Source organism: Trachemys scripta, chromosome 6, assembly GCF_013100865.1.
Source record: "Trachemys scripta elegans isolate TJP31775 chromosome 6, CAS_Tse_1.0, whole genome shotgun sequence".
Classification (NCBI taxonomy): Eukaryota; Metazoa; Chordata; order Testudines; family Emydidae; genus Trachemys; species Trachemys scripta.
Window position 1 is genome coordinate 4,424,872 of NC_048303.1, and position 27,927 is coordinate 4,452,798.

Here is a 27,927-nt window from a genome sequence, read left to right on the forward strand (position 1 = left end):
TAAACTGTCTTAGGGAGATCTCAGGGACTGGCTGAGAAACACTGATCTACAGATTCCTTCTGGCTTAAAAGCTATTAATCTAGGAATTTCGTGTTCCTCCAGTCCAGCCAGAAGTACAGAGAATAGCAATGTTCTGGCCCTTCCACTTAGAATCATAGACGATTAGGGTTGGAAGAGACCTCAGGAGGTCATCTAGTCCAACCCCCTGCTCAAAGCAGGATCAACCCCAACTAAATCATCTCAGCCAAGGCTTTGTCAAGCTGGGCCTTAAAAACTTCTAAGGATGGAGATTCCATCCATTTATAGTCCTGGCCAAGAACAGAAAGTACAGAGTCATGTGAACACAAATGTGGAGGAAACCAAACTGCTTTGAACTTCAAGAAACGTTTTTGTTCCGGCCTGGTGGTGGTAAAAGTTCCCACTCAGTTCTTGCCTGAGCCAAACCATCTCTCGATCCTCCCTAATCAAAAATCAGGTTTCCTATAATGTCTAGAGACAGGTCCTTGATCCCAGGTTTAGTTCAAGAGCTTGAGCCAAATATTCCAGGGGAAAGGGATAAATTCAGCTCATCACAGACATGGGGAAAATGACCACATTTGGATCAGGATTTGAACTTCGCCGTAGTTCTAAGGTGTTCTTGTATTTTGTGCCTTCGCCCAAGCTGTTCCAGTCCTCACACTTGAGTGGAGCCCCCTGTAAATATCCACTACACTGCCTCAGTATCCTCCTTCACAGCCCTTCTTAAAACCCTCCTTTGCCATGACACCTACACAAACATGACAAAGGCTAGGTACATGGTGTGTTGAGACCACTGCCTCTCCCACTGACCGTTCCTCACTCACTGTCTCCTTGTGTTCCCTCATCTGTCCGTCTCCACCTATTGTTTCTTTTTTTAGACTTAGATTGTAAACTCTTTAAGGCAAAGACCATCTTTTTGTTGTGTGTCTGTACAGCGCCTTGCACATAGGGTCCTGCTCCATGACTGGGGCTGCTAGACATTACTGCAATACAAGTAATATATAACAATAATTCTGAGGCAGAGCATGGGGATAGTAGCCTGGTTTAGACCCATCTCTAATGAGACCTTATTTAAATCACATCATTTTCAGTCCATCTGGCTGGGATACCTGGGCTGGTCTCCCACCCCTTGTCCTTGTTATCCATACTTAAAATAAAATAAAATAATGAGCATCAGGAGAAACAAATCAAATGTGTCTTATATTGCGGCAGCGTAATTTCAACTTAATTGAATGGCTACTTGCAAGCTTCAGTGTTTGTGGTTTATAATCAATGCATCTGGCCGTTCTTCAGTGACTCAGGAGATGGATAAAATAAAGATTTGGGGAATTAATTACCAGTTAGACAACATTTTCATGGGCAGGAGGAACTGTGCAGGCGTGCACTCCTACAAAAACCACTCGGCGCTACAAACCACCCCCACTAAGGGCTCAGTCCTGATGCATGTGAGTAACTTTACTTATCTGAGTAGTTCCACTGGGCTATATTCTAGTCTCAGCTACGCCAGCAGCAGCTCCCACTGGAGTTACTGTGATTTTACATTTCCAAAGTGACAACGTGGTGAAGACATTAAAAATAATGGAACAGAAAAAAAAAAATTGCAACCGACTTTAAAGGGAAACTGACCAGTTTACTTTCATTGCTCAAGCGGAATGGGATACAAAAATTACACCTCACTAAATAAAATCATTGATAGTAAAAATAAATATGATTATTATGATTTTTTCAGCTTGGATAATGCAAGGTGCTTTGTAAGTAACACAGCTGAGCATTTCTGATAAACAACGTGAATCCTTGTGTCAAGAACTCAATGTCTCTAATAATACCTAGCTCACTCAATGAATTTGTATGGGCAGTAAGAACAGGTAAGATCACCCCTTAGTTAAGGCTAACCTAACTTATTCCCTACCTGCTTTTTAAAGCTGTGGACCATCTGCAGATCTCAAAGCACTTCACACAGATCAGTATCATTATCTTCATTCTACAGGTGGGGATACTGAGGCACAGAAAGAAGTCACTTGTCCTGAGGCACCCAGCAGGCCTGTGACAGAAGCAGGAATAAGAACCCAGGTTTCATGATTCCCAGTGCATTAGGGATCTGTAAAGCCCAGACTGTCTTTGGGTAAAAGCAACACATGTTGCTCATAAAGCTATCCAATTTATCAAGGAGCTAGAAGGGATAAATTCTAAAAATCTGCCCCAAAATGAGTTCACATACACTCTGCAGATTATAGAGCAACTGAGATCTGCAGTGCAGACCATGGAGGGGAAAGTATTTTTGCCCTCTGGCACCTTGTGAGTCTCAAAACTTGTTATAAATCCTGATCCTGTAATCTAGGATCTGAACAGGTATCTGTCATTTGTAGCGAAGGGGAAAGACTCTTCAGTCATCACACAGTAAAACCCTCACTCAAATCAATGACAGTTTAGCCCGCTTTAAGATTGCAGGACTGAGACAGTCTTATTTTAAATTGCTCAATTCGAAATCTCTTTGCAAACAACAGAGGGCACCAAGTACTGTTCAGATATTTCCTGGTGTCTGCACCATATTAAAATAGAATGTGGATTACCCAGGAAAGTTAAGGGTTTGCACCCAAGCAAGTGGCTCCAGGAAGAGCTGAGCACCTGGTACGATGGCCTGAATTTCAGAACTCATCTATACACAGCTTGAATGAAGGCTTGAATCTCTGTAAAGTGCCAGATTCGACAAGGTTATGTTTATTTAAGGTTCAGCAAAACAATCCTGTGACCTTCCCACAGCTCAGCTGCGCTGGAAGACAGAACATGGCAATCTCAGCATGGTCCAGGTTCAAGCACGCACGTCTCCCTGGTTCCCATCTAACAGACTTGTGACCAGGCACTACAAGTTGTCAGCATGGAGAGGACCCAAGTCCTCCTCATCAAGGCCCCACTTCTGCAAAGTTCTTAGGTACGAGCCTAACTGTAAGCATGTGAGTGGTCCCATTGACTTCAGTGAGACTACCCAGGTGCTTAAAATCAGGCCCATGCTTAGTATCTTACTGAATCAGGGTCCAAAAGCACATGCTCCTTTGTACTTGACTTTAACTTTATTAGCTGTGAGCATCAGGCTTTTAGAGTCATAGGAGCAAGACACTGGAGGGAGACACAACCGTGCGCGCTAAGCCAGGGTGTTCCTTTCAGACTTGCGATGTGGGTTCAGGCCCTTCTTTAACAATGTCCATGTTAAACTCACAGCATTGTCAAACCTACCTAGCAAGGAACAGGATGGTGCTTCCTAGAGCGTGCACAAAGGGCTGGCTTCTTAGCTAAGTCAGACACTGGATATGAGGCTTAGACTGCACTACAACATTTTGCTGGCAAAGCTGTGTCAGAGAAGTGTGTGGAAAATAAAAATCACACACCTTAGCCAACACAGTGATACCAGCAGAACCCCTACTGTGGACACAACTAGGCCGACCGTCGGCTTAGCTATTGTCGTTCCCGGAGGTGGTGTAGCTATGGCAACAGAACTGCTACTGTCAGCTTACAACTGCATCTCCACTAGGGGACTCCGCTGGCAAAGCTATACTGACAAAGGCTCTGTACCTAGTTAAGGTCAGTTTCCCTGATGAGTTACGGGAAGCCATATATATATATATGCCAAGGAGGAAACATGGATTACATACAGTCAAAACCAAGCAGCTATGAATGACAGGGGCTATAATTCAGTTGTGGGGGCCTGGTGATATCAACTGTGAGAGAGAAGCTTGAGTGCTTCACTAGAGCTTCCTGAAGGAATTCGAGCCCCATAATTAATGCTTCGTTTGGTGGGTACTTCTTTAAAAACAGGGATCCAAAGTCAAAATGGATTGTCATTTTGAGAGCTAAGAGATCTTCTTGGGAGAAAAACCAGATGATGGAACTGCTTGCGTCACCTTTTGATTTGCATGCGTAGACCTACTCCACACCCTCTGCTGTCCCATCGACAAGAAATCAGCCCACCATCAAACTGGTTTGTTCTCCAAGATGGTGCACAAAGTTTGCTGAGTTCAACAATATTATCCACATTGATTAGTGAATGGGTGAGGCATGAACATAGCCCCAGAGGGCAAATATGGAAATATGGGGCATCCATTACCTAAAAATCCTTCAGCGCAAAAAGCTGACTTTTTCAGTGAATATGCTACTGTTTCCAAATTGTTCCTGTTCTAATGAATGTATTCAGCTTATGTGTAGAAGGGAGAGTGCTATGTATTCCATATTCATGCTCAGAAAAAAAGAAATTAACTCTCAGGTAAATTAAGGATTTACTTTAAAATAGCTACCGCAAAATAAATAATCCAAAAAAGTAAAACAACATGTGGGCATCTTTTGAAAACAGTTTTTTTTTAAAAAAAAACTCTCTCTTTCCTGAACTTTGTTTTCAAAAGATATATGACCACCCACGCGGCTGGTGAAAATTATATTTACCAAAATGTTTTGTGGGTGAAAAATGGCCTTTTTTTCTGTAAAAAAAAGTTCTTGCAGAAGATTTTCATTTTTGAAAAAAAAGTAAACATTTTCCAGTTTATTGATGAAAAAATAGAACTGAAAATGATTCATGAAAAAAAGATTTTTTTTTCAGTTTTCAAAAACAGAAAACAATGTTTCAGTTTTCATTTAGCTGACAAATCAAAAAATACTGCAGAAGTTTTGGATGGAATGCTGATCTTTCATGTCATTCATTTTTGTTAATGGAAAAAGTATAGCATTTTCCTACTAGTTCTACAGTTGCGATTTATACCATGGTAATGGAGGAGACAGTATGTGAGAAAGTGTAACACAGGAAGTGTGTATCTGCATTTCTGCCCCTTATTAAGTGGAATGTCAGGTCTGCTGTAGTGTTTGTGGTTGTATCACCCCCTAGTGGCTGGTGAACCACAAAGGCTATGAGCCCCAATGCTACTAAAGCTAACAGAGATTCTCCTTCAGCTCAAGTGACAAGTTGTATTTTGCAACAGAGGGTCCTGTGGCATCTTTGAGACTAACAGAAGTACTGGTAGCATAAGCTTTCGTGAGTAAGAACCTCACTTCTTCAGATGCAAGAGTTGTATTTTGGAGATTAGAGATCCTGGATTCTGTCTCTCACTGTGGATCACCACCTCTTGTGCAGGTATAAAAGAATACATTCAGGGTAGATATACATATATAGCATGAGAGTTTCAAAGCTGTCTGAATCATAGATTATCAGGTTGGAAGGGACCCTCAGGAGGCCATCTAGTCCAACCCCCTGCTCAAAGGAGGACCAATTTCCGGACAGATTTTTACCACAGTTCCCTAAACGACCCCCTCAAGGATTAAACTCACAACCCTGGGTTTAGCAGGCCAATGCTCAAACCACTGAGCTATCCCTGACAAACAAACCCTCTCTCTTGAGCACTGAAAAGAAAAAACAAAAAACAAACAAAGAAAACCTCCATTGTGCCTTTTCATTTTTAAAGGACGACTGCTGTAACCATAACTACAATTATACCTCAGATAACAAAATATATAATAACAGGTTTGCTTTTTCAACTGTTTAGGGAGCCAATTCATTAGCAACCTCATTCATCTACAAGGATTGCACTTATTTGGCTATATTATAATAAAACACACATCACTTCCAATAAAGGGAATGCATTTGCTATTGATGTGCTATAAACAACTATGCAGAGAGGGGTTATTACATCTCTGTGTAATAACAAGCCAATTAGAATGATGAGCAAAGCCCTTGCAATAAAACCAATGCACTCGGAGTGATTATACTAATGCATTCTAACTGTTCTGTGCCATAAATACTTTGCAAATTAATTGTGGAACATGTCTATAAATGCATTATTAATGCCGTATAATAACTCATTGGCAAGCAACCTTTACATTACAAAGTTACCAGGATTGTAAAGTTCAACTATGGTGTTGAGTTGTGTTTACAGAGGTGGAATTTTATAAGGTTACAATTTTTTCACTTGAACCTTTGTTTTTTCCCCCCTGGTAGTTTGTTATTGTCCTATTGTTAAAAAGACCTCAAATGTCACTGTATGAATTGCTGGCCCGCATTTCTCTACACATCTGAAAAGCTGGCCATTCACAGTCCCTAAGTCCTACTCCCATGCCCATTATTTTCAATATTATTTGTATTATGGTAACACCTAAATGCTTCCGCCAACCCCATGGTGCTGGGAGCTATCATCCATGAAGTATGAGGCAGTCCCTACCCATTAAAAAATTATAATCGAAATAGACAAGAAATGCACAGGGTAGGAGGTTATGTGACTTGCTGAAGGTCACTCACAGGTCAGTGGCAGAGACGGGAATAGGATCCTGGTCTCTTGAACACGTGATACCCTGGACCATGCTACCTCCATAAGTTCTCTTATGCAGACTGAGGGTATGTCTACACTGCAATTAAAAACCCACTGCTGACCCGTGCCAGCTGACTCGAGCTCACAGGGCTCGGGTTAAGGGGGCTTTTTAATTGCAGTCTAGATGTTCCGGCTTAGGCTGGAGCCGAGGCTCTAAGACCCTGGGAGGTAGAGGGTCCCAGAGTTTGGGCTGCAGGTCGATCTCAAACGTCTACACCGCAATTAAACAGTCCCTTAGCCGGAGCCCCTCAGCTGATAGGGGCCAGCCATGGGTGTATAATTGCAATGTAGACATACCCTATGTGCCCTCTTATAAAGCTACTTAAAATTCATGAAAAATGTTTTTATTCCTTTATTCCTTTAATATTTGGTTAAAAAAATACACTCCTTAGTACAAGTAAATTTAACGTACAGAAACGCATGTGCTATGGGTCTGATCCAGTTACCATTGTTAAGAACAATGAGGAGTCCTTGTGACACCTTAGACACTAACAAATTTATTTGGGCATAAGCTTTCATGGGCTAAAACCCACTTCATCGGATGCATGGAGTGAAAAATACAGCCCACGAAAGCTTATGCCCAAATAAATGTGTTAGTCTCTAAGATGCCACAAGGACTCCTCATTGTTTTTGCTGATACAGACTAACACGGCTACCCCTCAGAAACCTGTTACCATTGGTAGGAATCGATCTATCAATTTCCGTGGTGATAGGATGCACCCATATGAACAAAACTGCTGTGTCCCACGACAGCTTGATAGGTCAGGGTGGAAGGTAACGCACTGACCGTTACAATAATCCAAACTGCATCAAAATATAAGAGCTCTGCATATAACGCTTTTCAGGGCCCATTATCTCAGACACACACGTGACGTTTTAACGGGCAGAGACTGTGGAGCACCGAAAAGAATCATCCAGAGGCATCCTGAACCAGCGAATAATATGCATACACAGGTACCTGTTTACTTTGGTGGTTAGCCTGGTTTTGAGAATTCGGTCCTGTGCGTTTAGTAATAGCTTCCGCCCAGCCACGAGGACCTACTCTTAGGTTTCTACAGCAAGAAGGGAGATGTTTGTTGCCCTGGGACCTTAATCAAAGTCCCATGGAAAGCTACATGTGCCACTAGGAACAGTTTCTGTGCAAAATGGGACGCTGGGTCTGGGTTATCCTAACTCTACAGGGAAAATACCACAGAATCTCTAACTTCTCTTAGGCAAAGCGAGTCTCCTCCATAGCTCAATGACATCAAAGGAAAGATTCCCTTTGATTTCAGTGAGTTTCAGATCCAGAAGGTTCAGTCATTTTTAGTGGCATGATCAAGCAGTGTAGGGTCTAATCCTGGTTCTACCTTTGGCTATGTCTACATTGCAACTGGGAGGTCTGACTGCGGCACATGTAGACATATCCCCAGCTAATTCTGATCCAGTAGCAATAGCAATGAAACTGCAGCAGCATGGGTGGCAGCACGAGCTACCCCACTCACTCAGGGTCGTGGGTCCATAGCCACATGCCGCTGCAGTTTCACTGCTGTTGTTAATTGAGCTAGCTTTGATCTCACTAAATCAAACTAGTTTGGGTGTGTCTACACGCGACATCCTCACATCTCCCAACTGCAGTGTCCACAGAGCCTTTGAGTGACTTGGGCAAGTCACTTAGCCTCTCTGTACCTCCTTTGTGAAGCACTATGGGGTAACGTGGCTTAAAAACCCGATGGCCCGTCACTGCACTCAACAGCTGCCAAACACTGAGGGCAGAGACCTTGGTTTAAACTCTCTGCAGAGTGACACCTCCAGCACTGCCACAATCCCCATTAGTGCTGTCTCCACTGTCCCCACCCTGCAAATGGGGTTTGGCACATGCCCTACACTAGAGACCAGATTGCTTCCCATAGAATCGCACCCAGAACATAGTATCAGGCTCCTTTTCCCCTGTGACTCATTATTTTATCTTCTCCCTTCATCCCACTGGATTTCTTTAAGCAGCCTATGAGATTATTTTTAAATCGCCTTTTCTTTGTCTTGTTTTCTCCCCATTAGGCAGTGATACTGCAACTCAGCACCATGTTATTGTTTAATATTGAATATGCAATTAATAGATGTTTGGGTTTGGACTTCTTTTTTTTTTGCTTCCTCCTGTAAGACAGTGTTGTTTGGGGCAAATGTCAGGAGGAGGAGATATATGGGGAAAAGTAGATGTCGTTCGCAAAAGAGCTGGAAATCATCTTTCAAAGCAGTGAGCGTAAGAGAGTCAATGAGATTTTGTTTAAATTGATATAGCCTGTAATGAGGATCTAGGGCAAATTGAGACCCAGGGATGTTACGTGTCCAAGGTCAGACAGCAAGTGGGTGGCAAAAGCAGGCATGGAACCCAGGAGTCCTGATTACCAGCCCCGGAGCTATTACCAGTTCTTCAGACATGTACAAAGCTGATGGTAATATGGGTCCTCAATGAAAGTCATGTCTAGTGGTTAGAGCAAGAGACAGGGAGGCCCTAACTCACTGGATGACCATAGGCAAGTCACACTGTGCCTCAGTTTCTCTAGGTGTAAAAGGATGTGATGACTCTGACTGAGCTCATGGGGGTGTCATGAGAGTTAACAATTGCCCCCATCAAGCCCTTGAGATCTGCTCAGCATGGATCTCCCTCATCATGCGTGAAAAGGGGGCGTAGCTGGCTCCCGCATCAGAGCTTCCTCTCTTCCCCCAGATGGCTCTGCATGAGTCTGGGGATCAGTGTGAGAGGAGGGAGTGGTTAGACTAGGAAAGGAGTCTGTAGGCCAGGTGCCAGAATTGGAAGGCTTGCCCCTCTGTATCCACTTCCACAGCCCCCTGTGCAGCTTGCAAGGTGGCTTCTTTTTAAGGAAGTCCAGCGGGAAGATGCACATAGGCACCACCCACCCTCAACAGAACAGAAGATTTGCCCTGAGATTTCCTCCTCTTTATCCCCCATTTCATTGGGTTTCCCATGGCACGGGGCAATCAGGTCCATAAGTGGGCGAAATTGCACAGACAAGTGCAAATTATTCTTTAACGTTACGGTAATATTCCACCTGCGTGCTTAAAACTGTACTGCTTACCTTGAATGAATGTCAAGCCATGGGTAGCTGTAAAGACATCTCACCCAAGAACTAGGATGAATCAGAACCAAGTATATGGAAAACTAAATAGTTCCTAACCAGGTTGCTTCAAAACTAGTTTATGGAAAGGAATCTACCCCCTCCACCCCACTATTTTCCAGCAGCTGTTTACAGGGAAACCATTCTGATTAGAGGGGCATTTGCCTCCCCAAATAATGAAATCATGCAAGTCATTGGAAATTCATGACAAGCAAAACTTTACAACAGCTGCCATCACATCTTTCATCCAGGAAAGCCAGAGAGAGAGGGAGAGAGAGAGAGACAGAGGGGTGTTTGTTCAGTGATGCCTTGCGTGCAGAAAACACTGTAATGGAATTAAATGGAGACTCTCTTGCAAAACCCTCTAATCCCTCTCTGCAGGGCATTGCTACCTTTCAACTCTCAACCACCTTTGGACTTTATTTAACATGCTTTTTTTTTGTTTAGTCTAGCAATTTCCTGTGAATCTTACATAAGGCCCGGGAGATCTCCTGACTTCACTCCCAGGGTCTTTTCATTCAGAGATTAACATTGGGTCAGTGTATCCCATTGTGTATCTATCTCTTAGCATGTCTTCCTATATGGATCTTCTCTGTTGGCTCTGGGAGGGAACAATCCATCTAAACCTCACTAACAGAGCAACTGGAGTGGAAGAAGAGTCCTTTGGGTTTAAAAATCTTTTGCCCAATACAAGCCAGGGGAATCTAGAGGCTGGGTTTATTCCAAGTTAACAGCAAGTGCTGCAGCCAAAGTGTCTAGTCAGTGCTAGAGATGGGGGGGATGGTCAGGATAAAGTAAGAACTGATTCAAAACGTTTGCCCCAAATCACTTACCAAACCTAAGACCTTTTCTGAGATTTGGAAAACTCTGGTTAACTTTGCCACTTTTCTTTAGGCCTGAACATGGGGTTAGGAGCTACAATCTCCTGTCTTAACAGAAAAGTCCCATAGACATGAATAGAAAATGCTAATACTTCAATAGGGATGTTTTCACAATGACAGAACTTAGCAAGTAATTATACCTTTTCTCTGGAGAATTACTTAAGCTATGGTGATGATCTCCTATTACAATCTCTACTATAGGGGTGAAATCATAAAATCAAGGCTGTAAAGGTGAGTTTTGCAATTGACTTCTATGAAACCAGAGTTTTGTGCTAAGTTTTTAGAATAATGTCTAGCCCGACTAATTTCCTACAGAGATCTATTGATTTTACCCTGGATAAAACCTGATAGAGAATGTAATAAAAATAACAGGAGTACTTGTGGCACCTTAGAGACTAAAATTTATTAGAGCATAAGCTTTCGTGGGCTACAACCCACTTCTTCGGATGCATATAGAGTGAAACATATATTTAGGAGAAATGTATACACACATACAGAGAGCATGAACAGGTGGGAGTTGTCTTACCAACTCTGAGAGGCCAATTAAGTAAGAGAAAAAAACGTATCAAACTGTCTGTACTGAGCTACCTTGATTATCACTTCAAAAGTTTTTTTCTCTTACTTAATTGGCCTCTCAGAGTTGGTAAGACAACTCCCACCTGTTCATGCTCTCTGTATGTGTGTATATATTTCTCCTCAATATATGTTTCACTCTATATGCATCCGAAGAAGTGGGTTGTAGCCCACGAAAGCTTANGTTTTTTTCTCTTACTTAATTGGCCTCTCAGAGTTGGTAAGACAACTCCCACCTGTTCATGCTCTCTGTATGTGTGTATACATTTCTCCTCAATATATGTTTCACTCTATATGCATCCAAAGAAGTGGGTTGTAGCCCACGAAAGCTTATGCTCTAATAAATTTGTTAGTCTCTAAGGTGCCACAAGTACTCATGTTCTTTTTGAGGATACAGACTAACACGGCTGCTACCCTGAAACCTGTAATAAAAATGATAACCTTTCAATAAGTTATTTGACCCCTCATTAAGAATTCTATAGAAAGGATTCCACTCTCTATTAAATTCTGAATGTCAGGAATTTCTTAAAACTCTTATGAAATTTGCAAAACACTTTCCCCCTCTAATTTAAACCATTGCTTTCCCAAGAAAAATAGAATTTTAAAAAATCATATATTTCTAATTCGATGGGCACTTAGGCTAATGAAAATAACAAATAATACTGAAAAGTGCTGTCATCTTCCAAACCAGACACCAAAATATTTTAATGGGAGTGTTTTTGAACACATCCAAATAAAGGAAAACAAAACAAAGAGGCACAGAGGTTGGAGTGAAAAATGCAAAACCGATGCACTACGATACGAACCAGACTTCTTCTTCTCTCAGAGTAGATTCTGGGTTCAGATTTGTTTCAATTTTGGGGTGAAGGTTTGGGGGAAATCTGGGGCTTCTTATTTGATCTTAACTCATGTGTCCATCACTACAGAGGACGAGACCTCATTTCACAGGGATCACCTTCAACTACCTGGTCAAACAGCACTTGGTTCTCCCTCTAATGCTGTGACAGGGCACCAAACACTTCCCCAAAGGCGGGGGAAAAAGGAGTGTCATGTATCTGGTGGACTTCGGGAAAGCCAGGGGCTTTTGCTATATGGCTGTGGGTTAGAGCCAGTCCCTCTCCTCCTCAAACAGGACACACCAAGCTGTGTATAATAGCTACAACTTAAGTTGCTTTGTTGTTGAAGTTGACCTTTATCTTGCAGCCCTAATGATGTCTTTTGATGTGCTCCTAAGATACACAGACTCCTCTTTAGCATTCTGCTTGCAGTGCGTGCTTTAACCAGTGGGCTCATGGGGAAGGTAAGTTTTCACACAATGCCTCCCCTGGGTGCCAATTGTTCTTTTTTCCCATAGTTGCCCTTGAGTCATGCTGTCCTGCCACTTCCCTAGCCCAGAAGCAGCGTCAGTGGGGAATTGGGACAACGTGGCTTTCATTTCAATGCCAAACGCTTGGGCCCCGTCTTATGATCCTGGCAGAGAGATGCAATAAACAAGGATAGTGGGTGGGAGAGGGGAGATAATTAGCTAAAATACAGCGGGGAGGCGATTGTCGGTGTGATGGGTAAAGATGATTTAAACAGCCACCGATGCGCTTTGCAGTTCAAACCCACCTTCCTGAAAGCAGCTGCTGGCAAGAGAGGCTTAAAACCCATTCTAGAAAGCCAGGCACGTGTCTGCTATTAGCGATCTGCATAAAAGGGAGTGATTTGGAGGCACTAAGCAAACTGGCTGGCCTAATTATTATTTTTTGGTGTGTCTAATTAAGCAGACAAAAGACCACCCCTTCATACATGCTGTCATCATCGGCTCTGCCGGAATGTGCATCTGGCCCCAGCTGTCTGCAAGGCAGCTGACCTAGGGGGTCATCATTTGACAAGTGCCCTGGGCAAACCGATTCAGACGGAGATATGGGCCCAGATCGTCAGCTGGGGCATAAATCGACATGTCTCCGTTGAAAACCAGGGAATTCCATTGTTCTACACTAGCTGAGGATCTGAGCCATGGTTTTTAAATTTGCCTTTGCTGAATGAAGGAAACGTGACACGATCATTCCTGATCAATACCATTGGAACATGCCATTCCTAAATCTTGCTTTGTTCATATGAGTAGCCCCTCAGACTCTCATAGTGCAAGGTTGATCCCTGAATTTGATTACATAGTAGAAGAGCTATTCCAGAGACCCCCATCCTACACAATTACACCTAATAATCAACCATATGGAATCTCTGTCAACCCACCAGTTCCACCCTTTCATAAAGCCAGATCTTCATCTATACCTTCCAATTGAATCCAGATACCGGTGAATTTCAGCCTCTGGTTATATTTGATCAAACCACTGGATCTCCCAATCTTTTGACTAAAAGGAATATAACTTCTGTTCTTTTATTGTGATTTGCTTCATTCACTCAAGACAACTGTTGTTGGATAATTCAACTGTTGCCCATAGAAAGATGCAATTGACATTAATGAAAAAGGGCCCAAAGAGTTTTTACCCAGAGAAGAACCAGATTATTATTAATAGAAAACTCTGGCCTATTCAGAGACTGATACTGATTCTATAATCACTAACATGCACTATGCAAGCTGTCCTTGACACGCTTATTGGTAGTGTGATCAACAATACCAACCTCTTATTTCAATCAAAGGAATAGGAAGGGATTTCACTGGAGTTCGAAGAAACCACCATGTAGATAGAAACATAGAGATGTAGCCACACCATAGAATCTGATAAATAAATAATACTGGATAACGGAGTCCTTGGCCTCCTGTACACAATGAAATCTGTGCTGGGACCACATCTGACAGACAACGTCCTGTTTCAGAGAAGCCCGGTGAAGCATCTCCATGCTTTCCAACACAATTGGGTTTGAAAACCACCTAATGGAGGCAGCCCACTTGGGGTGACCCATTGAGTGGTCTCTAAATAAGGGGTTTTAACATTTGTCTCTCTAGGCATATGGATACAGGAGTGCGGGGTGCAAATTCTGATCTCAGTTGTGTGCAAATCCAGAGTAACTCCGTGTTGCTGAGATGAGAATCTAGTTAATATGGTATGTTCATCAGGCTATACAGGTACAGGTGCAGGAAATATCCTAGAGCAAGTTTGCTTTCTCCAAAGGCAGAGACGCTTCAATCCACGTTTAGTCACCACAGTGAAACATGGGGGCTGGAGACACAGTAAAACACCCCCTGAGTTCTAACCCAACTGAACCATCACTGCAGTTTGGCCTACTGGCGGCACATGGTCTGCAAGAGACAAGGTGCTGTCAATGCCGTTAAACTTTGATAAGTCAGTGCCTGATGCTTCATTTCTTAACAAGGCAGTTATTTGTTTCCCAGGCAATCGCTGGCACCTGCCTGCCTTTTAAAATCAAATAATAATTGAATATGAGGAAAGTGAGACGAAGGAAAGGAGATTTAATAAAGAGAATCTTTGCTGCAGAGGGAATTTCTTTGGCAGTGATTACGCTGCTAATTGATCAGCGCATTGCCTGAGAGAAGCCAGAGACAACAATTAAACTTAGCACAGTGGCTGAGAGCAATGTAGTCAACTACCTCCTCGGCTTTCGCTGTCCGCTGGCTTCACCTGGATTGGTCTGTTCATCTGCAAGGAAAAACAAAGAGAGAAGCGCAATTAACAACGGAGCCCACAGATCCCCTAATTGTGCTGTTGGGTTTTTAGCGTGCACCTTTTAGCAGCAGGGTTTTCTGCATGTGCAGAACACAGTAGTTATTTAAGAGCAGGCAACAAGAATGCAGAACAGTTAAGAGAAGGAAGTAATAGGGGTGGGGTGGGGAGACGGCGCAAGGAACCCTCGCTCCCTTATTTCCCGCCCAAGGGCCAACAACCATGTGGTTGAGGGGTGCAGTTTCTGTGGAGGCCCGAGGGGGGGCTGAGGTGAGCCCTGCACACCCTGCACCTGGCCAGCAGAGGTCCGCAGGCAGGCCCAGAGAAGAACGTGCGGTGATAGTAGCAGGACTGTTACTGTAGCTTTTTGCTCCCAGGGAGAACAAAGGACGATTTCTGAGAGAGCCAGAATTCCTCCTAAAGGCTCTGCTGCAAAGAACAGCCACTGCCACTTCCTTCCTCTCTTGCACAGACTGTGGCATACAGAGAGAGAGAATGCTAGCATCAAACAGGTTAGTGCTAAATCATCTGACTTTGTAAGAGGGATATACAGCGTGATCCTTTGTTTGTATCTTATATGGCTAGTGCTCCCCATTCTTGTCACTCCACCCACCAGCGACTTGAGTAGTTATATATTTAGGACCTCCATAGCCCTTTTCTCTAACCCGCCCTGGTCTCCTTTTACCCTGCAGTCCAGCCGGGCTGATTCCCTCCCCCATTATTTTTGGTTAATCTCGGTTGAACAGCAAAGTTGGCCCCATTCCCCCGCTTTCGGAAAATATTTCATAACTGTCTAGATTTATTCTAATTGCTCCGCAAACATATTTAGTATTAAAAAGCTATCAAAGTGGCTGACAAGTAGGTTAACATGATGGAGGGCCTAGAGAATCCTGCCGCATTGTTGTCTCGAGGGGGAAATGTACTTAGACATAAAGAGACTACAGTTATTATCACACTCACATTCTACAGAAGAGAGGTCTGTCTTGCAGCTCAGTGCCTCTAGACCCTAGAGGACAATATCTGCCCACTCTTATGCCCATGCAAGGCCAGTGAAGTCAAGGGATTTGAACCAGCAGCAGAATTTGGCCATGGGGGTTTACTCTGTCATTCGCCATTCTCTGGTTTTGGAGTTGTGAGTAACCTTGGCCACGTCTATATACGGACATATTAGCTGGGACTGAGCCAGGATCTTCAACAGCCAAATCACAGGCCTCTACTACTTCAGCTGTACAAGGCTGGCTTTAAGGGGAGTAAGTTGTTGCAGTCTGTGTGGCTAGCCACTGGAGGAAGACCTGATTGAACATCAGTGGGGGCTGATCCAAAGCCCATTGAAATCAACGTAAAGACTCCTGTCAATTCAACTGTGGGGCCTTGGAGAGCCATGACAGCTGGAGTGAAAACTCCTTCCTATCGCTCTGGGAGAAGGGTCTGATGTGATCAACTGCAAGGGGTGTAGGGAAATAGCTAGAGTCCCGGACAATGGCGAGGGAAACTGACCCACTGGTCACTACTTTTGGAAAATGGGCAATCAGTCGGGGTGGAGAGAGAGGGGAAGGGAGGGAAAGAGAAGAGGCAGTGAGCATAGGAGAGAAAGAGGGAGGGAAGAAGCACCCAGTGGAGGGGAAAAAACTGGGGAAATTAATAAGTAAAAGGCTAGTGTAATTTAATGTGCACTATGATTTATGCACTTGACAATGTCTTTGTAGACCAAAGAGAAAGTGCTGTGTGCATGGAGCCCATAATACAAATTGAGATCATCTTGACATGAAAGACACCAATTATAGGGAGACACATTGAAAGGGAAATAATTGAGTTTCCTCTCTCCATCCATAAAACTTTCTTCTCGTGGAGAAAGTCTGGGAGCAGGGAGGCAGCTTAGGGAAAGAGGAGGGGGGATAAAAAGCAGAGGGGCTCTTCCCTGATGGGGGAATAACCTACCTAGAAGAAAGGGAATTCAGAGAGCTGCACCACTCAGAGTTTCCTACGCAGCATCTATCTGGGGAGAGAGATGCAGACAGGCTTTTCTAGGGAGGCAGCCAGGGTACAGATCCTAATCCAGGGATCTCAGGGGGGTCTGCCGGTGGCAAGAGGCATCTTCATGGAGCCCCCTTGTCTCTGTACCTATTGGTTGGCTTTGCTGGCCCTTGGAGAGCATGCTGCCTTCAGGAGATATACTTCCATGGCTCTCTGTGTTGTAACAACCTGCAATGAACTCGGAGGAAGGAGCACAGGTTGCAGGAGGGAAGAGTTTGGAGGGGGCCCCAGGAAGCCAGTCTGTGTGCACATGGCTGGAATGCTAGCTGCAGCACCTCTGCAATGAGCTGTTTTACTAGAGAGCCAGTTTAGGGTTAGAAACATGGAGTCCACTCACAGCTAGCATATGGGTACATGAGACAGCTGTCCAATGAGCCCTCTAAAGGAGGAGAGCCATGGAATGGAAGGGGAAGAGTACATTAAATCAGCTTTATTAACTTATAATCAGCTGCCTCCCCCCGAGCACTGGGAGGGGTTGGGATCCAGGGCTGGCAGCCTGGGTCCGTTGACTCCCATCCCCCCAGGCCACCCTGTGGGGTCCTCCTGGAACATCTTCCATGGGGGTCAGGTGGCTGCACTCCATATGCAGAGGGGACTGGAATGTGTGGTCTGCTTTTCAGGGGAGATCTTGTGGCCCTCTAGGCTCACATCCCAGAGCACTCGAGTTACAGCTGGAGAGACTCTGTGCCTTGAAGCCTGGATCTGAGATGCTCCGAAGTTTGTAGATGATCCCATTGGACATTTCCATTTAGCCTATGACAGAGACGGGCATGAGCTGGAAACCTCCAGTTGGTATCTGAATCCAACAGGATCCAAATGGGTCTGGTTTTCCATGCACTTATAGTGTGAGCGGAGAGTAACTCCACTGAAGTTAATGGAATGATGCCCAGGGGTAATCAGTGTAAAATTGGATGTAGGAATAAAGCGCCAGTAGGACATCACTACAACATTCATGTAACCACGGGACTGCCAGAAGCCATCAAACAGCACAGATGAGTTACCCAGAGAGTTTTCCATGGACATTTCAGTAGCCCATTACATTTCCCTTCAAAGACACAGATGAGATTCAGGTTCCGTTTCACCCCTCTCCATCTGCCCCGGAACATCCTGGGCAGTTGTTACTGTGTTTACTGATAACGCTCACCTCCCAGGCAAAAACCCTTTGAGATGCAACCTGCTTCCTAACAGATCTGCGCCAGAAGTGGGCACAATGGCAGGAGAATTTTGTCTCCTAATCAAACATGAGATTTCAACTAGGATTCGCCGTGCTGAACAGCAGAGCGATCATGGTGCTGAGCAAGGAAAGAAACCTCCAGCACAGGAGAAAATAAAACCGTAATGTTGTTAATCCAATTAACAGTTGCCTTTACTGACTCAAGGAAAGAAGTTGGTAAAGAACTGATAGGAGCTAGTGAGGAACAATCAAATGTAAAAGTCCCATTTAAGCATAACACACAAAGGCAAGCAGCTGAACATTGACAACATGTACAAGTGCTTATACACAAACACTAGAAGTCTAAATACTAAGATGGATGAACTAGAGGGCCTGGCATGAAATGAAGATACGGATATAAAAGGCATTATGTAAACTTGGTGGAATGAGGCTGATCAATGGGGACGATAATACTAGGGTACCAACTATAGGGGAATGACAGAGTAGGTTGCACTTGTTGGGGAGTGGCGCTATATGTGAAAGGAAGCATACTGATGACTCCAATTGTACCACAGAACCCCAATGGATGGAAATTTCATGCCTGAACAATCTGTGTATAGTAGCAGGACTATCCTACCAACCACCTGACCAGGATGGTGACCGTGATTGTGAAATGCTTGGGGAGATTAGAGAGGCCACCAAGGCAGAAAACACAATGATGGGAGATTTCAACTATCCCCATATTGACTGGGTACATGTCACCTGAGGATGGGATGCAGAGATAAAATTTCTAGACACCATAAATGACTGCTCCTTGGAGCAGCGAGTCCTGGAACACATAAGGGTAGGGTCAGTATATAATGCCCGCATCTGTAACTTTCACTCTATGCATCCGAAGAAGTGAGGTTTTTACTCATGAAAGCTTATGCCCAAATAAATCTGTTAGTCTTTAAGGTGCCACCAGACTCCTTGTTGTTTTTGTAGATACAGACTAACACGGCTACCCCCTGATAAGGGTAGGGACAATTCCTGATTTAGTCCTAAGTGGAGCACAGGATCTGGTCCAAGAGGTGATACAGCTGAATCACTCAGTACTAGTGACGAGGACGTAATTAAATGTAACATCTCGGGGGGACTGGGGGAATACCAAAGAAACCCACCACAGTAGCATTTAACTTCAAAAAGGAAACTACATAAAATGAAGAAGCTAGATGACAGAGGATGGGTCTAAATTGCCCTATTCTGTTCATTCCCTCTGAAGCATCTGGCACCAGCCACTGTCAGAAGACAGGATTCTAGCTAGATGGACCATTGGTCTGACCCAGTGTGGCCGTTCATATGTTTTAATGACACAGAGCAGCAGCATTTATAGAATCACTGAACCACAAGAATTAGGGATGGGAATGACCTATTTATACTACGAGTCCAATTCACCTTTGCCCGTGCTTTAGTTTACAGCAATGTTTGTGGCTCTTTATTCTAGATGATCCTTGTTGGGCAGACACTAGTGAAAGAAATGATTTAATCTCACCAGTGAATTCACCACAGCCTAGTAAACACATGGATTTATCCCAAACTCATTCAGCTACATGTTTCAAAGACAGAATGGCTCCCTTTGATCTGATTCATTGATTTTAAGGTCAGAAAGGCCCTCTTACAATCCATCTGTTTTGGGTACTTATATGGCCCCAAATAAGCAGCATCTGCGTGTCTCGCAATCTTCAGTGTACTTCTCCTCACCGAATCCCTGTGAATGAGGGCAGTGCTTTTATGCTCCTTTTACAGATGCATTGAGTGTAAGGCCAAAACGGACCCTAGTGATCGGCTAGTCTGACCACACTGGCTGCTCTGGGCTCCCACTCTGCGGTGCTGTCATGACATGACTTTGTTGTAGATGGAGACTGCGGTGCAGAGAGACTAAGTGACTTGCCTAAGGTCGCACAAGAAGTCTGTGGGAGGAAAGGGAATTGAACCCAGGCCTGAAGCGATCACTCTAACCACTGGGCCATCTTTCCTCATCCAGAAACATTGCACCTGAACACCTGCATATTACAGGCTGTCGTATCTCACACCGTGCAATCCTCCTTATTGTAGGCTTTATTCCCAACTCTTTCTCCATGTAGGAGACCCAAGGAGTATTCCCAGCTTTGCCCCATCCTGAGGCAAGTCACGTCAGTGCCCCAGGCCTCAGTTTCCCCACCTGAGTTGGGACCCCTGTGGGTGCTGCTGTTTTCTTACTCCCATGCCCATTTGATCTGGCTCCATTACAGGAGGGGAACATCAGGCCCTCTAATAAATAAAACATGTAAACAGGCAGACGGGTGATTTGGGAGTTTTTACCTTGCTCATACAAATAACCTCCCATGGTACAACTCTGAGTAAAGCTTTCTGTCTCCCATGATCCTTTGCACCTTGCAGCTTCAGTGGCAACAAAGAGATTGCACTGCAGGTGCTACTAACACTTCTGCATACCTGGGTCCACAGGCGGATGCCCCCCCAGCCATTCCCATCCCCCGCATTGCTCATACTGACACCTTAAATACCAGCCAGAACCGCCATCCCACTTTAGCCCACAACTCGCCCCACCCAGTCCCCAGCTGAATCTTCTCCGCACGTACAAACACGACATCATTTTTCATGTCCAATTACAGCAGCAGCGGTGCCACTGTTAAAAGACAGTGCAGGTACTCCTGTCAGAAAGGGTTTGAGTTACAAGAAGCGATGAATTACAGCAAGCCCTTTTTCAATTCTCTGCAGAAATGAAATGTCAGAGCTTGCTGCTGTATATTTCACAGCACCATCGGCTACAGGCCAGCGCAGGAATTAGACAGGGGACAGACGCTTCTCTGCATTGTGATTTTTTTTTTAAGGTTCTTTCCCCCATCCCACTCCCCTTTCTGCTCCCTCTGGCTTTGAAATTAATTTAGAGCAGGTAGAAGGATCGCCTGGGAATAGAAGGTGGAAAAGAGAGACAGCTGATTTCTCACTGACTTCATCTCTCTCCATTTTCTCTTTCCCTCTCTGTCTTTTCCACCCTCTTTTTCCCCAGCCTCATTCATTCATATTTCTATTGCCATGGTGTCCAGAGGCATCAGTTGGGACGGAGGCCCCATTGTGCAAGGTGCTGTACAGACACAACAGAAAAAAAAATCAGACCCTGCCCCAAGCAGCTGGCAAACCAATTTGAGACAGGATGCAAAGAGCGGGAGTGACAAGCGCCAGGAAAGGAAGGGGAGACAAGAAGATTATTGGAATTTGATTAATAATTATGCTGATGATGCACGAGACAGAATAGAATCCAGCTCCCTCACTCAGAGCTGGGCTGCAACCAGCCTGATAACTAGCAGTATGGGGCCAAGTTGTTGGACTCAATGCAGAAATCTCTGGGTGGAAACCTATGGCCTGAATTGTGCAGGACATCAGAGGAGATGATCTCAGGGGTCCCTTTTGACCTTAAAAATCAATCAAAGATTTATAGACACTAGTTAGAGCTTTGAAGGCACAGGGGGGGTGGATTGGTCAAGTAAGAAGGTGCCGTTTCTACCTAGTCACTTTTCTGCCCAAAGCTTCACTTTTAAACCTAGGAGGAAAAGCCTTCATTCTCCACATCCCATTAGGCTTAGAGGAAGGCAGTGTGGCCTAGAGGGCAGAGTACTAACCTGGGGCTCAGGAAACTCCCAGCTCTCCAACTAGTCTGCTGGGCAAGTCACTTCTTACTGCTCTGTGCCTCAGTGGCTCTATATGTAAAATGGGTATAATGCTACTGACCTCCATGGAACAGCCCTTTGAGATCTGCTGATGAAAAGTGCTATATAAGAGGTAATAGGTATGATGATGATTATAATAATGTATAATAAATATTATAGTTTCCTGTGAACAAGTAACAAGCCTGCATCTGTAATTTTCACTCCATGCATCTGAAGAAGTGAGGTTTTTTTACCCACGAAAGCTTATGCCCAAATAAGTCTGTTAGTCTTTAAGGTGCCACCGGACTCCTCGTTGTTTTTGTGGATACCGACAAACACGGCCACCCCTCTGAGACTTGTGAACAACTAGTCATTTCCATGCCTGAAGTAGATTCACAAAGTGGAAATTAGCAACTTTCCCTGCTCAATTCCCCCAACATAGCCTCAGTTAACACAGAATAGATCACCTCGATACAGCTAGCTCTGTCCTCTCCAACCACTTCTGACTGGTGAACAATTAGGAGAACTTGCCGCTTGAGGTATCCATCGAATGGAGACTTGGAGTTGTGTGAACGCACAACGGCACGGTAAAGACTAATCGGGAGGGTACAAGGCAGAAAGTTGCACAGCGAATAGCATGGACCCCACAGCAGAGTAGGGTCAAGTGCTTGGGATCTGATCCTGAGCCCACTGAAATTGATAGAAAGATTCCCATTGACTCCAGTAAGCGTTGGATCCTGCCTTTTCAAGAGACCTCCAGAAGCACTCAGATGCTGTATGAAGTGGAGTTGATGGCCCAGCAGGTAGCCCTCTGCTTTCTAAAACAACACTGAACCGATGCCCCAGCAGTTAATAAGGCACGAGGCACTCGCCTTTGGAAAGAATGTATTGTCAGATGCTTTATGGGTGTATGTTCATTGCTAATAGTGAGGCCCAGGTTGAATTCCATGTTCTGCCACCGACTTTCTGTGTGACCACGAGCAAGTCACTTAGTCTCTTTGTGCCTCAGTTCCCCATCTGCAAAATGAGGATAATGGCACAGCCCTACCTCGCAGGGATGTTGCAAGGAGAAATATAATAACGATTGTGAAGCGCTAGGGTGTTAACGGAGAGTCAAAGACCAATTCCGATGTTTGGGTAACTACCCTGTGGTTTCCACCAGATGCATTATTCACCTTCACTTCCTGTCCCAAATGGTTGTATGGTACTGCTGGGTGCAATTCAACTGCCACTACATCTCCCCACAGAGTCGGCTTCATTTCACTAGTGGGCAAATGGCAGCGCTCCAGCGATCAGCAGGAATGAAGCCCAGGGGACTACTCATGTGCTTAAGTGCCTAAGTGCTTTGCAGGATCTGGGCCAGCGTGCTCAGCACCTCAAAGGATTAGCGAGCGAGCCCACAGTCTGCAAAGCATTTGGGGATTCAGGGCCCAACGTTGCCCTTGTATATGTGAGAAACTTTACTCCCATGGATAGTCCCGTTAAAATCAACAAGGCTACTCATGTGAGCAATGTTACTCACATTGTTTGTAGCATTGGGCCCATAGCTACTGTGTGATCTTTCAGGATTAAAGGCACCAAGGACATGTAAACTATATTAATGTCAAGGTTGGAAAGGACTGGAAATTAACTTACAATTTTACTGTATTTCATATCTGATTGCAAAGTTCTGGGCCTGATTCTGACTTACACTAGTAACTCCACTGACGTGAATGGAATGACAGCAGTGTGAACCTGCTGTCAGTGCCAGCAGATTCAAGCCAACCCTTTTCCCTTTTCCAGAAACCAGATTTAGGATCAGATCTTCAGCAGGTGTGAATTGCTGTTGCTTTCTGAAAATCGTGGGAGCTGCGTCGATTTCCACCAGCTGAGGATCTGACCCTCGATATTCCGATCTTTTAGCTGCAACTCAATGAAAAAAATAACAACTCCAATGATATTGGAAGAAAGGAGCCTGACTGCACCAGCAGCCTTACGACAAACTGGCGAGTGTGCAGATACTCGCTTGCAAAGTAAAACAGTTCAAGCTGCCCCGGTTAATTCAACAACAGTGAAAGGCAATGTGATCAAAAAGTTCTGGAAAATACCATGGCAGCATCCGGGGGGTAAATGCTAGTAATGAAGAATGTTTCTGAGATTATTCTATCCCAAACCTTATCTGTCTAGCATGGACCCTTAATTCCATTCTCCCCCTCCCAGATGAGACGTGTGTCAGAGACGTGTACACAAATAGATGAGAAGATCTGAAATGGGATTGCATGAGATATGAAAAAAAATATCTTGAAGGGTTTGACCTTTACAAATCACTCACTGCTCTGGCACCTACCTCCGAGAATGATTGCTACTGGCCATCCCTGCACTCCAAGAGTATTTTCTATATATCATATAAAACACATTATAATCCATCCATCTAACTATCGATTCATCTTCCCACCTGTCTCGTGTATATAGATGAACCTAGAGGGGCTTTAAGTTCAGTGCGGGTTCATGCACAGAAACCTTTGGCTTGAAATCCCCAACTTCTCAACTGAGAAGTGTTTTGGGCTGGGTTGGAAGCACTTGCTGATCTGGTTCATACCAATATAAAGTCTTTACAATTCAAAACGTGCTACGATTTGCTCCTTGGAATGCTAAGCTGCCGGGGGCTCAACCGTTGAGCGCTTCAGCACCTAAATGAAGCCAATGGGCATTGGAAGGCTTTCAGCCCCACACTGGAGCGCTCAGTGCCTGGCAGGATTAAGCCCTGTATCGCCGCAGGCCTGGAACAGTAAAGTCCGATTTTTCAGAGCGAGAGGGACATTGCCAGCTTTGTTTCACAAGAGCTGGTCACCGAACACGCCGCTAGTTTATATGCAAATCCACCTCTGAAAGAGCCAAGGATCAGCTCATTCTATGAAACAGCCTCACAGCACTGTGCAGTTACCTGGCATAAATGACTTAGGGGCTGCGCCTGAAAACGCGTTCTCATGCCAGCAGTCCCTTGGAGGCCGATGACGATACTCCGGCAGAGTCAGGGACTGCAGGATTAGGCTCTTAATGGTCAATTACAAAATCCCATTCGTTTTAGGATTCCAACTGTATTGCAGTTAAACGGCAATTGTGTTCTATGCTATTCTATTCAGATCCATAGTTTGCACCCATAACCCTGTGCAGAACCACAGGCAAACCCCTCGCCCATGTGTAAGTATTTTGCACGGCCACACTGCTTAACAAACAGCCGTGCAATTAGAGTAGTGTACATTAATTAGTCAATTTCACCCAGTGCCAGACTCAGCGGATAAAATTCTGTTCTCTGTTGGAGAACATCCTTCTTGGAGCACATTCTATGCCCGTGTCCCATTTGCAAGATGTGCTCTCCTTTATGCCAGGACAGCTCCATTGCAAGCCATGCCCTAGGACTCCCCCTGTGCCTTCCCACCCTCTTTTGGGAGGCTAACATTGCTGACAGTGCCATTGCCCTGAGCATGTTTGCATTCTCTTACTTCTGCTGCATCGTGCCCCTCTGCAGGGCCAAGCAAAACCTTGACCCATCTTTGCTCGATTTACAGCTAAAAGATAATGGGCCATGTCATTGGTCCTGCAAAGTCCCCTTTGCACCACTGTGGCAGAACAAAGAGGACTTAAAGCCACCCTAAGGGGGTGGGGATGGTGGTGAATGGCAGCTTGTGTAGATGTACTCATTCTGGCCATAGTGTAAGAAGAGAGGGGAAGACACTGTGGTGCACGAGTGAGTACGTACCCAGGGGCATCAGGCAGGTTTGGGTGCTGATGCTCACGTCACCCCTTCCTCACTTCTACTTTTAGCAAGCTAGCTAGAGTACAGCTAGCACAGGTACGGGGGCTGCCGTTCACACGCTCGGCTGCAATGCAGACGGACCCTAAGTGAGCGAGACAAGGTGGGTGAAGTAATATCTTTTATTGGACCAACTTCTGTTGGTGAACGAGACAAGCATTCGAGCTACAAGGAGCTCTTCTTCAGGTCTGGAAAAGGTAAGCAGCATGTCAGAGCTAATTACAAGGTGGGACAGACTGTTTAGCATGAGCATAAGCACATGTTCTAGGAGACCATGTAAGATGAACTGGCCAATTAACACCTCTGCAGTCCTAAGACATAGGAGGGTTAGTGAGTTACAGAGTGTTATTATGAGTCATCAAGCCAATATCTTTGTTGAGTCCATGGTAGTCCATGGTTTTTAGTGTCTAGCAGAGCTACGAATTGAAACTCCCAGGCTCGCCAGGTGCTGTGCTGGTTTCCTTTGAGGATGAGTACTGTCAGGTCAGATATGGAGTGACTGTTTTGTGAAAAATGGTCACCCACGGGTGCTAAGATGTTTTTGTCTTTTATCGTTTTTCTGCGTGAGTTCATTCGAGAGCGTATTCGAGAGCCACCAGATGCGGCACAGCACATTTTGTGAGAGGCATGTGTAAGACTCGTGGATCTTGAAAGGTGTGTTGCGGTGGGAATTGATCATCACAGCAGTGGAGAGATGTCTGCAGGTTTTGCATCTGTTGTTCTGGCCGGGTCTGGCGCTGCTTTGAGTTGTTGTGTCCCGGTGTGCGGGATGCTTGCTTCTGAGAATGAGCTTGGCAAGGGTGGGTGGCTGTTTGAAGGGCAGAAGAGGGGGTACCACCAGTGGGCAGCTGACCGTTCCCATGACACAAAGGAATCCTTGGCTGACATATGCCACCTCCTGGCATAGATGGCATGGCTGGGCACGCGGCATTCCAGTAATTCCCACCCACAGAACAGCGTCTAGGAAGTAGATGGAAGCTGTACCAGTACAGAGCCGCACTTAAAACCACGCCTTTAGTTAAATCTGGGGAACCTTCTCCTGCACACAAGGCCTAACTGACTTCAGCTAAACTGAAATAAACCTCCGCACAGCCTATTACTCTGTGATTTCAAACCACACCTTAAATTAAACCAGTGGAACTGCACATAGACAAACCCCTTAGCAAATCACAGCATCGGCCTCTTATTGAAGGTGTGAGCGGTAAAACAAGCAAATACCCGATCTTGATGGTATCCCTTTAGTGGAAGGACTCAGAGCACTAACTCGAATTTCCTCATCTCTTGCAGGATGGAAGGGCGTATTGAGGCTGCCAGTTTAAACCCATCACGTGTCCAGAGAATGGCCCACTCTCGCCCACCAGGTAATGTTTGCATCTACTTTTATATAATTATAAGAGCCTTTGTCATATGAAAGTTACCAAAGCAACCCAAACACTTCTTTCTTCAGTTGGCGAGGGAGTAAGGGGGGAAGGTTTTAAAAAGCTCTGCAAAGTCCAGTGTAAAAGAGCATCTATCCTGATCTCAGTCGATGCTAGGCCTAATCTTCAGCTAGGGTAGACTGGCATAGCTCCAATAAAGTCAATAGAGTGATGTCGATTTACATCAACTGAGGATCAGACCCATTGATCTCAAAGGAGCTATTCCCCATTTGCACCACTGTGTAACATCAGGTCCTATGTTTTGATAATGAACAATACCAGAATGACTACCGTGATGAGCGCCCCCGACAGATTATACCATCCTTCAAAGCTGAGCTGAGTAAACAAACACCTGGTTGAAGAATAAAGGAGGCTCTTTGATTCTGCCCCAGCCAGCAAAGGGTTTACTGTTGCAGGCTAACGATTTTGTTGTGCCAAACCAATGGACAGATCGGGCGATATTTCAAGGCGAATGGGGATTTTTTTCTGATCTGTCATTTTCAGGGCTGGCTCTGCTGCTGGTTTGAGGCCACGCCCCATCCCTCCGCCCCCCCCAAATGAGAAATATTTCCTGTAGGAACTCCACTGAGAGCCATCCAGCACGCTCTTATCCCCAAGATTAATGCATCACCGATGCTTCCCTCTTCTAATTATACCCAAACATTGCCTTTCTTTCTTTTTTCTGAACACCACTTTTCCCCCCCTTGCATCAACATGTACCAATGCATTAAACAAGACATTCCATTAATTTCTTCATCATCATAACTTAAACCCAGGACATACCCTTTAAATATTCATTCAGCTATGAAAACTGGGCATTAAAATTTTAATAATGTCAAGCTCATTTGAACTGAGCTCCTGGGGGACTATTACGACACAATTAGAATAAATATGATGATTGATTTCGTGTAAAGGTTCACCTGTCCACGTCGGCTAATGGCCGGAATCCGCCAGACACCCTAGCATCACAGCTGGGAGCGCAGAGTTATTTACTCCCTTCTCCCTAACTCCCACTGGCTTTTCACTAGGTCACTGGCTCAAACCATTAGCTTGCTTGTGTAACATTTTCATCTCCAGCGATGCCCCAGAGTAATGCTGGGCTAGACGAATGGGCGAGATCTCATCAAGAAGAGAAAACTCATTGGCAGCATATATATGTATATTTTGCCATAGCATTTGATCAAAGATCAGAGACAGTAAAAGTTCAGCAATAAACTTTCAGGCAGTATCAGCCATTAACCTTTTAATGGTACATGTCTGAACTCATAGGGTCTGATTCTCCTCT

General features: G+C 44.8%; 1 protein-coding gene across 11 annotated transcripts in view; it reads right to left on the reverse strand.

Annotated features, from left to right (window-relative positions):
* CELF4 (CUGBP Elav-like family member 4) overlaps positions 1-27,927 on the reverse strand; it is an 862,174-nt gene that overhangs the window by 403,278 nt on the left and 430,969 nt on the right. For all 11 annotated transcript variants that reach the window (XR_004646302.1, XM_034774822.1, XM_034774817.1 and 8 more), the window contains exon 3: positions 14,486-14,534. Coding sequence is in view for 10 of the 11 variants with exons in the window: in XM_034774822.1 (XP_034630713.1) it covers positions 14,486-14,534 (49 nt within the window). In the remaining variant the exon portion in view is untranslated. The remainder of the gene's footprint in view (positions 1-14,485; positions 14,535-27,927) is intronic.